At 49.3% G+C, this 13,494-nt stretch overlaps 2 protein-coding genes across 2 annotated transcripts in view; both read left to right on the top strand.

Moving 5' to 3' along the window:
* The window catches only part of LOC108295112 (tubulin polyglutamylase TTLL13P), a 17,047-nt gene extending 6,982 nt beyond the window's left edge, over positions 1 to 10,065 (top strand). The window contains exons 6-14 of the mRNA XM_037734623.1: positions 57 to 200; positions 895 to 980; positions 1,294 to 1,525; positions 2,000 to 2,184; positions 6,602 to 6,787; positions 7,078 to 7,255; positions 7,546 to 7,725; positions 8,324 to 8,627; positions 9,297 to 10,065. Of these exons, the coding sequence (XP_037590551.1) occupies positions 57 to 200; positions 895 to 980; positions 1,294 to 1,525; positions 2,000 to 2,184; positions 6,602 to 6,787; positions 7,078 to 7,255; positions 7,546 to 7,725; positions 8,324 to 8,627; positions 9,297 to 9,544 (1,743 nt within the window). The 3' untranslated portion in view covers positions 9,545 to 10,065. The remainder of the gene's footprint in view (positions 1 to 56; positions 201 to 894; positions 981 to 1,293; positions 1,526 to 1,999; positions 2,185 to 6,601; positions 6,788 to 7,077; positions 7,256 to 7,545; positions 7,726 to 8,323; positions 8,628 to 9,296) is intronic.
* A 174-nt stretch (positions 10,066 to 10,239) lies between these two features.
* NGRN (neugrin, neurite outgrowth associated) overlaps positions 10,240 to 13,494 on the top strand; it is a 6,863-nt gene continuing 3,608 nt past the window's right edge. Inside the window, exons 1-2 of the mRNA XM_017517190.2 lie at positions 10,240 to 10,461; positions 10,871 to 10,981. Coding sequence (XP_017372679.1) covers positions 10,298 to 10,461; positions 10,871 to 10,981 — 275 coding nt within the window. The 5' untranslated portion in view covers positions 10,240 to 10,297. The remainder of the gene's footprint in view (positions 10,462 to 10,870; positions 10,982 to 13,494) is intronic.

The raw sequence follows: 13,494 nt of genomic DNA, 5'->3' as shown, positions 1-13,494 counted from the left end.
ACATAGTAGGCACTTGAAAAGTGTTGTTATTCCCTCATGGATTTGCATGCTCCCAGCCCTTCCTCATTGATGGCTTCAAGTTTGATATGCGAATCTACGTCCTGATCACATCCTGTGACCCTCTCCGGATCTTCATGTATGAGGAGGGCCTGGCCCGTTTTGCAACCACGCCCTATGTGGAGCCCAGCCATAACAACCTGGTAAGGGGGCTGGGAAGCACTCTTCCCTTCCACTGCCGTGAGTGCTGAGGTTCTTTAGAGAAACACAGTAGGGCCGGGTGTGGCAGCACATGCCTGTAGTCCCAGCTACTCGGGAGGCTGAGGCTGGAGGATTGCTTGAGTCCAGGAGTTCTGGGCTGTAGTGCGCTATGCCGATCAGGTGTCTGCACTAAGTTTGGCATCAATATGGTGACCTCCCGGGAGCGGGGGACCACCAGGTTGCCTAAGGAGGGGTGAACCGGCCCAGGTCGGGAACAGAGCAGGTCAAAACTCCTGTGCTGATCAGTAGTGGGATCGCGCCTGTGAATAGCCACTGCACTCCAGCCTGGGGAACGTAGCAAGAACCCGTCTGTAAAAAAAAAAAGAGAGAGAGAGAGAGAAACACGGTAGACAGGTTTGTCACCGTCACCCAAGAACAAGGAATAAAGCCAGAGAGAGCTGCAGCATCTGGCTGGGAGGCGAGCGTTTGGTGGGTGGTGACTGAGAAAAGGTCAGCGTTCGGAGGAGTCCAGCTTACCCTCTTGCCCAGGATCGTCCAGAAGAGCTAACCCTCTCTCTGGTGGAGACAGACAGATGAGAGATCCTGGGGAGGTGTGGGGAGTAACAAGGCAATGAAGGGCTGGAGAGGATGGCTGCATGCAGACAGTCTGAGACCACAGGGCCATTCTCTCCACAGGACAATGTCTGCATGCACCTGACCAACTATGCTATCAACAAACACAATGAGAATTTTGTCCGGGATGGCGCTGTGAGCAGTAAGAGGTAATCCCTCCCGTTTTCTCCTGTTTCATCAGCCCCTTAACCCCATAGTCCCAGTAGCCCATGAAACCAAGTTGGCTCTTGGGAGGCTAATTGCCCAGGGAAACTCAGCCTTTATAGACCCTGTCCCGCACCTGCACTTTGGAGCACTAAATGCAGCCCCAGCCCCACCCTGATAACTAGTCCCTGGTCCAAACTGCTAGCAGCCCTTCAGAGCCAGGGTGTGCATTTAGGGTTAGTTTGAGGGAGCCTCCTGCCTACAGCCTGGCCCCAGTGGCCTATAAATTGGCCTTCCTCTGAGCACTGGGCCTCACAGGAAGCTGTCGACACTCAACATCTGGCTGCAAGAGCACAGCTACAACCCTGGAGAGCTGTGGGGGGACATCGAGGACATCATCATCAAAACCATCATCTCAGCCCATCCTGTTCTTCGCCACAACTACCGAACCTGTTTCCCCCAGTATCTGAGTGGAGGTACATGTGCCTGTTTTGAGATCCTTGGTTTTGACATCTTGCTGGACCACAAGTTGAAGCCTTGGCTGCTAGAGGTGAGGATTATCTTCTAGGCTTTGCAAAACCAAGGTCCAGAGGCCTCCTTGAATAGGACACCTGGGCAGGGGTATACTCAGGTGGTGAGACACAGAATGGGAGACGCAGAAGCCCTGGGGTGGGTGGGAATCTGCAGAAGCCATAAGATCTCTACCTTTTTGACCTGCTGAGTCAAATCTTGGTGGTTTCTGGCTTCTACCTTAGGAATGCAGGTTTTGGATCCCCAGTGACCTAATGTAAGCCTTTAGGGACACACTGTCCACAGAGGCAGGCAGGCTGATTTGCTCTCACATGTCTGTGACTTGGAGGGATAGCTATGGCAGAGTTTTGTGGCCTTGGAAGCCAGAGCATCTGGGCCCCTCTGGCTGAGGCCATGTGAGAGGAATATCTTAGACCCTCTAGTTATGCCTGCAGGCGGCCACCACCTGCTCAGGCGGTTGAGGAAAGGGGTGTATAATGACTCCTCCTGGCAGGTAAATCACTCTCCAAGCTTTACCACGGACTCACGCCTTGATCAAGAGGTAAAGGATGCACTTCTCTGCGATGCTATGACCCTTGTCAACCTCCGGGCCTGTGACAAAAGGAAGGTGATGGAGGAAGAGAAGTGGCGAGTCAAGGAGCGGCTTTTCCAGTGCCACCAACAGCCACGAGAATCTAGGTGTGCTGGGCGCCTGGCATGTGTTCAGTTCTTCATGTTTACTTCCTGAGAGTAAAAGGCCTTCTTTAGATGGAGAACGTGGCCTGGGCCTGACTGGCTACTAAAAACAACCTTTTGCATAGATAATACATTCATATTTGCATTAAAAAATCGTAGGGCTGGCCGGACGTGGTGGCTCACGCCTGTAATCCCAGCACTTTGGGAGGCCGAGGTAAGAGGATTGCTTGAGCTCAGGTGTTCAAGGTCAGACTGGGCAACGTGTGAGACCCTGCCTCTAAAAAAAAAGAAAGAAAATAATAATTAAAAAATAAAAAATTAGCTGGGCATGGTGGCATGCTTGTATTCCCAGCTACTCAGTAGGCTGAGGTTTTGAGCCCAGGAGAGTAAGGCTGCAGTTAGCCATGTTTGCACCACTGCATTCCAGCCTGGGCAAAAGAATGAGAGACCCTATCTCAAAAAAAAATCAAAACTGGATGCAGTGGCTCAGGCCTATAATCCCAGCACTTTGGGAGGCCGAGGCAGGTGAATCACTTGAGGTCAGGAGTTTGAGACCAGCCTGGCCAACATGGTGAAACCCCGTCTCTACTAAAAAAAAAAAAAAAAAAAAAAAAAATAAGCCAGGCATGGTGGTGAGCGCCTGTGGTCCCAGCTACTCAGGAGGCTGAGGCATGAGAGTCACTTTAACTCAGGAAGCGGAGTTTACAGTGAGCCGAGATCGTGCCACTGCATTCCAGCCAGGGTGACAGAGCAAGACTGTCTCAAAACAAAAACAAACAAAATATCATATCACAGATACGTTCAAAATCTTAAAAATACAGAGGATAGTCTTCTCCTTCCCTTCTCTAGCTACTCAGTTTTCCTCCCTGGAGCCAACAACATTCCATCATGTGTAGAGGGTATGCTTTTAATAGATATACGTATTTATACCAAATATTTTTCTCCCTGCCCACCGAGACAAGAGGCGTAACTTTCACATTCTCTGCACCCTGCTTTGCAATGGATTTTAGAGCCATTCTCAAATTAGCACATAAGGAGCTTTCTGTGGTTTGATGTGCTGGTGTGCTTTTCTAACAAAGCTCCTTTAGAAACCAGTTCCTGAGAAACTTTGTAATAAAGGAACACAGAAAACAGTTTAGTCATTCAATAATAGAGAATTGTTTACATCTGTGTGGTCACCCATTGTTGTTTTCTTTGTAAAATGAGTTACAAACATGGTGATTGGTTACCGATACTAAAATTGTAAATTGTTAGTGATACATACAAATGAGTTTGAGTAGATGTCTGCTTATCACTATGATCACAGTGCTCCTCCCCACTTGCATTCCGATACGCAGGGGCAGTGTGTGTTTGATTCCCCATGAGCGCAGCAGGGCCTGGCCCATCCTAAGCACTCAGGTGTCTGCATGATGAATGGGAGTGAAGTAGGACTGTAAATACGATGGCTATTCCCACAAGACTGGACTGTGTGCCTGAGGGTCATAAAATGTGTGTCTTTTTTTTTTTTTTTTTTTTTTTTTTTTTTTTTGAGATGGAGTCTCACTCAGCTCACTGCAACCTCCATCTCCCTGGTTCAAGTGATTCTCCTGCCTCAGTCTCCCAAGTAGCTGGGATTACAGGCATGCACCACCACACCCGGCTAATTGTTGTATTTTATTTTATTTTATTTTATTTTTGAGACAGAGTCTCACTCTGTCTCCAGGCTGGAGAGCACTGGCACGATCTCAGCTCACTGTAACCTCCACCTCCTGGGTTCAAGCAATTCTTCTGCCTCAGCCTCCTGAGTAGCTGGGACTACAGGCACGTGCCACCACGCCTGGCCAATTTTTGTATTTTTAGTAAAGATGGGGTTTCATCATATCGGCCAGGCTGGTCTCGAACTCCTGACCTTGTGATCCACCTGCCTCAGGCATCTCAAAGTGCTAGGATTACAAGCCACCATACCCAGCCAATTGTATTTTTAGTACAGACGGGATTTCGCCATGTTTGCCAGGCTGGTCTCGAACTTCTGACCTCAGGTGATCTACCTGCCTCGGCCTCCCAAAGTGCTGGGATTATAGATGTGAGCCACTAGGCCAGACCAAAATGTGTCTTTCAATAAGCAAAAATGCTTGAACAGTACTGGACTAAATAAACAAAATACAATCGTATGCTAGAGTATTAGGCAGCCATTTAAAAATATTGTGGTGGCCAGGTGCAGTGGCTCATGCCTGTAATCCCAGCACTTTGGGAGGTGGAGGGAGGTGGATCACTTGAGGTCAGGAGTTTGAGACCAGCCTAGCCAACATGGCAAAACCTGTCGCTACAAAAAATACAAAAATTAGCCAGGTGTCGTGGTACACACCTGTGTTCCCAGCTACTTGGGAGGCTGAGGTGGGAAGATGGCTTGAGCCTGGGAGGCCAAGGTTACAGTGAGCTAAGATTGCATTACTCCAGCCTGGGTGACAGAGTAAGATCTTGTTTCAAAAAAAAAAAAAATTAAAAACAAAATAAAAATATTCTTGTATGATTTCATTTTCATTTAAAAAAAAAAAGCAAGAAAGCAAGCAGCTGGGCGCAGTGGTTCATGCCTGTAATCCCAGCACTTTGGGAGGCTGAGGCAGGGGGATCACCTGAGGTCAGGAGTTCAAGACCAGGCACCTGGGCGATGGAGCGGGACTGTCTGTCGCCCAACCTCTGGCCTCCGGCCTGGGCGACAGAGCGGGACTCCATAAAAAAAAAAATAAATTAGCTGGGCGTGGTGGTGCGAATCTGTAGTCCCAGCTACTCGGGAGGCTGAGGCGGGAGAATTGCTTGAACCCAGTAGGTGGAGGTTTCAGTGAGCCGAGATCGTGCCACTGGATTCCAGCCTGGGGACAGAGTGAGACAATGTCTCAAAAAAAAAAAAAAAGCAAGCAAGCACAAGCTAGTGAGTGGCAGAGCCAGGATTCAAAGTCAGAAGGTCCTCCTGTCCTAGATCCGTGCTCATAATCAACATCCTAATTACATAATAAGATTATGGGAGGCTTTATCTTCTTTCTGCTCTTCTAAATTTTCTGTAATGAACATATATTATTTGTTTTCTCTTTTTCTGAGACAAGTCTCACTCTGTCGTCCAGGCTGGAGTATAGTGCCACGATCTTGGCTCACTGCAACCTCCACCTCCTGGGTTCAAGAAAATTCTTCTGCCTCAGCCTCCCAAGTAGCTGGGACATGCCACCACACTCAGATAATTTTTTTTTTTTGAGACAGAGTTTCACTCTCGTTGCCCAGGCTGGAGTGCAAGGGCGTGACCTTGGCTGACTGCAACCTCTGCCTCCCAGGTTTAAGCAATTCTCCTGCCTCAACCTCAACCTCGCGAGTAGTTGGGGTTACAGGCATGCGCCACCATGCCCAGCTAATTTTGTATTTTAGTAGAAACGGGGTTTCTCCATGTTGGTCTGGCTGGTCTCGAACTCCCGGCCTCAGGTGATCCACTCGCCTCGGCCTCCCAAACTGCTGGGATTACAGGCGTAAGCCAATGTGCCCAGCCAATTTTTGTATTTTTAGTAGAGATTGGGTTTCACCATATTGGCTGGGATGGTCTCCATCTCTTGACCTCATGATCTGCCTGCCTCGGCATTTCAAAGTGCTGGGATTACAGGTGCGACCCATCATGCCCGGCCAAATTTTTGTATTTTTAGTAGAGACTGGGTTTCACTATGTTGGCCAGACTGGTCTCAAACTCCCAACCTCAAGTGATCCACCACCTCAACCTCCCAAAGTGCTGGGATTACAGGTGTGAACCACCAAGCCCGGCCACATTTTTTTTTTTTTAATGAAAAGCTTACATCAAATAATGTTACTTTTACAGTCAGAAACCTAAAAGACTATAACAGAGTGCTAGCTTACAAGTAGACCCCTCTCCACTACTCATAAAGAAAATTATGAGTAGTGATGAAAATCAGGCCAGGTGCGGTAGCTTGCGCTTGTAATCCCAGCATTTTGGGAAGCCATGGTGGGTGTATCACTGGACATCAGGAGTTTGAAGCCATCCTGGCCAACATGATGAAACCCTGTCTCTACTAAAAATATAAAAATTAGGCGTGGTGGTGCATGCCTGTAAACCCAGCTACCTGGGAGGCTGAGGTAGGAGAATTACGTAAATCTGGGAGGCAGAGGTTACAGGGAGCCAAGATTGTGCCACTGCACTCCAGCCTGGGTGACACAGCAAGACTCTCTCAAAAAAGAAAAGAAAATCAGATTTCTGGAAGTCAAGCCTATTTTCATGGCTGCACACATGTGCGGCTGGCCAAAGTTGGTCTGGCAGTTTTCCCTATTTAGGCAGGGGCCCGGGAGGTCAAGAAGCCAGCAGGAGTGTCTCCAAAGCTCAGCCAGTCTTCCTTTCCCTACAGAACATCCCCACAGCCCTCCTCTCACTCATTGAGCTTGCTTTCCATAGGAAAGAAAAAACTGAGCCATCCCAAGTGGCAATGCTCGACCAGGAACAATATGAGGATTCCCACCTGGGAAAATATCGGCGCATCTATCCTGGGCCTGACACGGAGAAGTATGCCCGCTTCTTCAAGCACAATGGCTCCCTCTTCCAGGAGACTGCTGCTTCCAAGGCCAGAGAGGAGTGTGCCAGGTACTATGACCGACATTCTCCTCTGCACACCTAGGTGGGGACAAGTCCTGCAGCAGCATTGCTCCCCAGCAGGGAAGCCAGACACTTGAGGAAGGAGGAATGGAGTTATAATCCTATCCGACTCTTAGTGGCTCTTTTCAGTTTAGGTTTCCCATCTTCCCCCTCATTGCTCTCCCATCAGTCCAAAGAACAGATTGTAATTTCCTACTCTTTCCCCATCTCCATTTTTCCTCACCCCTCTTCTCCCTAACACCAATTCCCTCGTGTCTGAAGCTGCTGTATCTTGTCAGGCAGCAACTGGAGGAGATCCGCCTGAAGCAGGAACAGCAGGAGAACTCATGCACTAAGAGGCAAAAGGCCAAGGACCAGAACCAGGGTGAATCTGCTGGGGAGAAGAGCCGGCCCAGGCCAGGGCTCCAGAGCCTTTCCACACGCCTGGTTTACAGGAACCACAATTGGGAGAAACAGGTGTCAGGGGTTTTGTGGCTCTTCTTTTTCTGCAGGAAAGTGGGGTGGGACAAGTACAGAGGGGAATCTCTGCTGTCCTCTCCTCCCTTTGCATGAGAGAGAGGGGGGTTTCTAATCAGTAAATTGAATGTGGCCCTTTGGAAGAAGAGGTGAGGATGGAGAGCAAAAGGAACTGCACTGGGTCGGGGAAGGGATGAGGGTAGAGCAGGCAGGAGGCCTGCAGCCATCCTGGGCCATGGTTCGGGACTCATCCTTGGAGATCCTGCATTTATGTCTCATGTACCTTGTAGCTGCTGCCGGGACAGCTGGACACCATGAGACCTCAAGAGATTGTGGAAGAGGAAGAGCTGGAGCGGTTGAAGGCCCTGCTACAAAGGGAGACGCTCATCCGAAGCCTGGGTATTGTAGAGCAGCTCACCCGCCTGCAGCACCCTGGCCCCCAGGGCCAGAAAAAACTTCATGAGTGTCAGGTGAGGGTCCCCGTGAAGCCTCCCAGAGGAAAAGGGAACAAGGGCTGTTGTCCCAGCACATGGTTGTGGCCTCACCAAAGGAGGCTTGTGTGATGGTGTCTGTCAGTGGAGACTGGGAAAGCAGAGTGCGCTGGCGGGGCCTTGGGAGAGGGTCTGTTGATTCCTTTTGCGTCTATTCCCAAGCTCCTTTGTTTTAGGTGTGACATCCAGAAAAGTGCAGCTCCAAACCCTCTCATTGACAAGAAACTTACTCTCAAAATAACCCCACACTCATGCCTGACAAATATCACGGCCACCACCCTCAGTGGCTTCTGTACTATTTTCTCCCTAGCACTGCCAGTGCCCTGGCTCTCATGGGAGATAAGTAAACAGTCTTGGGCCAACAAAACAGCTGCCGCTTTCACTGTTCCCTGGGCTAGCAGCAAACCTGTTGGGTCTTCTGTTTTTGTTGAACGCCAAAGGAGTATCTGGTTAGACAGTGACCATGGCCTAGAAGAGATTTTTCCCAGTTACCTCCTCCTTCCAGTGCTCCATCCAAACTCACATAATAAACATGTGGTAAGGGACTGCTCTTCTCCTCTAGCCTAGATTTCATTAGGACAGGCTGGGCAGTCAAGAACTGAGGTCTGTGAGTCTGGTTCTATTGGTGCTTCTAAGAGGGGCTGCCAAAGAGCGGGGCCCTTTTCATTTCCTGCATCCAGTTCTGCCCCATGAATCAATCCCCAGGATCTTAGGGCCCCTGCTAAGCATGAATGCTGCAATCCCACATGTTCCCCGGTGCCATCTGCAGCCCAAGAACTTCAACTGGACAGGAGAGCCAGCAGCCATCAACCCCTATTCATTGTCAATGAAGAAGGCTGGGAGGCGCTATTTTTCCAGTGCCAGAATCAGGCTCACTAGCCGTAAGTATGCAAAACTAGCTTTGGTCACTTGGACCTGAGTAAATGCCACTAGTAAACATAGAGCTTGGATGCTCCCAAAATATAATATGGCACTTCCACCAGGGCGAAAATGGGGAAGTCAGGGTATCCATTTACTCCTTTCTTTTTTTTTGAGACAAGGTCTCTATCTGTTGCCCAGGCTGGAGTACAATGGCTTGACCTCACCTCACTGCAACCTCTGCCCACGGGCTCAAGTAATTCTCCTGCCTCAGCCTCCTGAGTAGCTGGGACTACAGGCACACGCCACCATGCCTGGCTAACTTTTGTATATTTTATTTTCGCCATGTAGCCCAGGCTGGTCTTGAACTCCTAAGCTCAGGTGATTTGCCCACCTCCGCCTCCCAAAGTGCTAGCATTAGAGGTGTGAATCACCGCAGCAGGCCTGTTTAATCCTTTTTGTACAGTAGACCTTGGTGATAAAAATGGCAAAAATACAGTCCTAGCACTCAACAAAGGTAACAGGAACATGGACAAGTAGACACACCATTCCAATGGCAATACAGAGTGGTAAAGACAGTGCGGGGACGCATGGGACGCCCTTCTTCTGTGTCATTGGGCCACAGTTGGGAAGGAGGTGAGCAGATCTCTTCCGTGAGTACCAACTGAGGGACATCCATGTTTCCACTGCAGAAGGCCAAGCCAGCAGAAGGCTAGAAGCCATAAACCGAGTCCTGGCAGGATCAGTGCCACCCACTTTAACCCCAAAGCAGGGCTATCTTCTGCAACCGGAAAGGGTGGCATCTAACTCCTGGGCTGAATGCACCTTGCCCTCCGTGGTAAACTCTGAACACAGAGCAGCCAAGGTTCCCCTCTGCCCTGCGTCTGCACCGATGCTGCAGCGTTCCAGAACACTCTTCAACATCAGTCAGTTCAGGTAAAAGCAGGAGGGAAGCCGACCACTCTACCTCTCCTGGAGAACCTCCCAGGTTTCCAAAGGGGCAAAGGGCATTCAATCTGTGCTAAATGAAAGATTGCCACCAAGTTCCACTTTGAAAAGCCCTGCCCAGGAAACCCATTTGCATAAGGCAAAATACAAAGACACCAAGAATTCCTCAATACTCTAAGATTATTTGTGGATCGGGAAAGCCTAGATGAAGAGGCGCCAAGGACAGCCAAGTACTGATTTCTGCTCATCAAGCCTTAGCCTGGGTTTGTCGCTAGGTGATGGGTCTGAACCCTAGGTGCGGCCCGGGGCTGAAGGCCATCCAAGACACAAAGAGCCCCTTTCTCAGAGGAGCCGAGTGCCCAAGTCACCGGGCTGTCGCCGTCAGAAGACCGCTAAGCGGAAGCCCTGCCCACGGCGGTGGTGAAGACAGGCAGGCCTGGGCAGCCGCTGGGCCGGAGAGGCGGCGCTTGGAAACTGAATCCGTTTTTTAATTAAAGTTTATGCGGTTTTCCAGGCGCGTCATGTGCCTCATTTCGGCCCTCGCGTTTCAGGAAAACCCTCTCCACGGCTACTGCCACAAAGGGTGGGCCAAAGAGCGGCGCAGGCTCAGATCTTCTCCAAACCAAGTGAGGCAGGAAATACTTGCAACCACCCAGCTTCCGGCCCGCCCTTTTCACTTCCGGTTCTGCCCCTCTACTTCCGCTGCTGTCCCGTAGCCGACTACTGAAGACTAGTTAACGTCGACATGGCGGTTACCCTGAGGCTCCTGCTGGGCGGCCGCGTTCGCGCTGCCGTTGCTCGCTGTGGGTTTGCGACCCGGGGAGTGGCGGGCCCAGGCCCTATCGGCCGAGAGCCGGACCCCGATACCGACTGGGAGCCAGAGGAACGGGAGCTGCAGGAGGTGGAGAGGTACCGGCTTCTCCCCGGGCCCTCAGCTTGAAGCAGGGCCTCGCGCCCCGGCGCCCTAGGCTGCGCCGCCTTGGCGCTGGGCGTCCTGCGGCTGCTTGCGTGACGTCCCTTGTTCCTTCTTACCCGTTGTCAGGGGCGCAGCCTTAGGTGTTCAGCGCCCCGGGAACCCCTGGTCCCTTCACTAGTGACATATTTCATCACCAGTATAGAAAGTTCGGCATCTCACGGGCAGTTACTGTGTTCTAGGTGGTAGCTTTTGGGTGGACAGAGCAGCTCTAAGCAGGCAACGTGGCCCGGTTGCCCTTGCAATCCAAGAGAAGAGGGCTGGGCGCTCCTGATTTAGCCTGAGGCTCTTCAGACATCCATTCTGCTTCCACGCATGGCTTCCGCCCTTGGTTCTTTCCCCCAGCACCCTGAAGCGACAGAAAAAAGCAATCCGATTCCAGAAAATACGAAGGCAAATGGAGGCGCCTGGTGCTCCGCCCAGAACCCTGACGTGGGAGGCCGTTGAGCAGATCCGGTAAGACTCGGTGCACCTCCTGTGTTTCTGCTGTGGGGAGACTTGAAGGATGCCGGAGCCCAGAACACGGGTTTGGCTTTTTTGATATTGCTTTTATATTTTTGTTTACTTTTTGTCATTGAAATTTATTATCAGAAAAGTAGAGTAATATAACTAAGTTCCATAAACCTGTCATCATCTAGATTTAATAGTGTTTTGTTTTTCTTTTTAAAGAGACAGGGTTTCGCCATGGTCTCAAACTCCTAACCTCAAGTGATCCGCCCGCCTGGGCTTCCGAGAGTGCTGGGTTGTGTCCAGCCTGGATTAAATAGTTTTTTTTTGTTTTTTTTTTTTTTTGGTTAGGCAACTGGAAAGATTTAATAGTTCTTAAGTAGAAAGATTTAATAGTTCTTAACGTTATGCCATGGTTGGTTCATTTTTGCTGACATTTTAAAAAATAGTAAATTGCAGACAGCATAACATTTAAGCCCTGAATGGTAGATCATAACCTTCCCAACCTAAGGTCCAGGGATGCTGGTGTTTCCATAATTAGGTGCATTTTTCTGAATAGAGGATCCCTAATTTAGGGAAGCTTAAAAGGGATTTTAAGTTTTTTTTGTTCTGAGCAGGTAAAGCATTACATAATGACTTACCGTCTTAACAGTATATACCATCTCAATGGTATACGTATTGAGAATTATTTGTCTCACCCACTCTCCTGTGGTTATTTTTTCACCCCCACAGGTCACTGCAGCCTCTACCTCCTGGGCTCAAGTTATCCTCCCACTTCAGTCTCCCAAATAGCTGGGACTACAGGTGCATGCCACCATGTCTGCTTAATTTTATTTTTTGTAGAGACGGTCTCATCATGTTGCCCAGGCTTGTCTCCAATTCCCCAGCTCAAGCAATCATCCCACCTCGGCCTCCTAAAGTGTTGGGATTACAGGCATAAGCCATTGGGCACAGCTGTACTATTTTTAATAGTTTTTCTCTACTAAAAAAAGCCAGGCTCCGTGCCCTGGGTGAGCCACTGCGCCTGGCCCTCAATTCTTCAATTTTTATTTAAACATCGTTTTCCTCCTTTCTATTTAACAGAGATGGGGGTTTCACCATGATAACCAGGCTGGTCTCAAACTTCTGGCCTTAAGAGATCTTCCCACCTCGGCCTCCCAAAGTGCTGGGATTAGAGGTGGGAACCACCAAGCCTGGCCAGGATGCATTATTTAACATGTCTTTTGTTATGGGCATTTACTTGGGCTATTTCCATTTCTGTTGCTCACTAATAGTGCTCCAGTGAATAATTTTGTATATATATCATTCTACTTGTCAGGAATATTTGTTAAATACATTCCCAGAAGTAAGGGTGCCAGGTCAAAAGACGAATGTATTTGCATTTTGATAAATATTCCTAAGTAGCCTTACGTAGGTTATGTACTGTTTTTCATTTCCATCAGAATTACTCTGGAATTGAAATTTAAAAGGGGATTCTGTAGAGCTGTTCAAGGTTTTGTGAGCCTGTAGCACCTTCTGGGTTAGGTCAGGCCTATCTCCTTTTTTCTTTTTTCTTTGTTTTTCTTTGAGATAGTCTCACTGTCTTCCAGGCCAGAGTGCAGTGCTGAACTCTCAGTTCACTGCAGCCTCTGACTCTCTGGTTGAAGAGATTCTTGGACCTCAGCCTCTGCCTCCCAGGTTCAAGAGATTCTTGGGTCTCAGCCTCTCGAGTAGCTGGGATTTCAGGCGTGCACCACCACACCTGGCTAATTTTCGTGTTTTTAGTAGAGATGGGGTTTCACTATGTTGACCAGGCTGGTCTCGAACTCCTGACCTCACATGTTCCACCTGCCTCAGCCTCTCAAAGTGCTGGGATTACAGGCATGAGCCACCGGTGCCCAGCCTCTATTTCCTGTCTTCAACAACAGCTTTTTCACTCCTTTCACCTTCCTACTTATCTCCCTTTTTTGTGGTCTATAAATGTCTTTCTAAGAGAAAAAAACAGTCCCTTAATAAGTAAGAACTTTCAGCTTCCTGGTCTTCCTCTGCTTGCTACTCTCAAACTTGTACTCTACTCTCATCTCGAGGAAATGGTAGCCCTTCACTTGTCCGGGATCAAACCTCTGTATGCTTTAGGTCATATTTCTCCCTGCTTACTCTGGGACCTCTGTCCTCAGCCTAAAGCTCCTCTCATTCTTTTGTTCCCAGCTGGTTTTCAGGCTGCCTACCCTTTGTTTGTATCACTGCAGTAAAACTGCTCTCCTTAAATTCTCAGTGCTAGGTTCAAATGACACTTTGTAGTCTTTAGCCTCCTTAATAATTCAGCAGCATTTGCCCTCGTAAAAACTGCCTTTTAAATGAAAAAAAAAATTTAAATGCCTTGTTGCCCAACCTGATCTCCAACTACCGAGCTCAAGCGATCTGCCTGCCTCAGCCTGCCAAAGTGTTGGGATTACAGGCATGAGCTACTGTGCCCGCCCCAAACTGCTTTCTTTCCTTTCTTTCCCTCCCCTCCTCTCCCTCTCCTCTCCCTCTCCTCCCCC

The sequence above is a fragment of the Cebus imitator genome, unplaced genomic scaffold (assembly GCF_001604975.1).
Source record: "Cebus imitator isolate Cc_AM_T3 unplaced genomic scaffold, Cebus_imitator-1.0 Scaffold19, whole genome shotgun sequence".
Lineage (NCBI taxonomy): Eukaryota > Metazoa > Chordata > Mammalia > Primates > Cebidae > Cebus > Cebus imitator.
The sequence above is the reverse complement of the archived record's forward strand: the minus strand, read 5'-3'. Positions and strand labels throughout refer to the sequence as shown.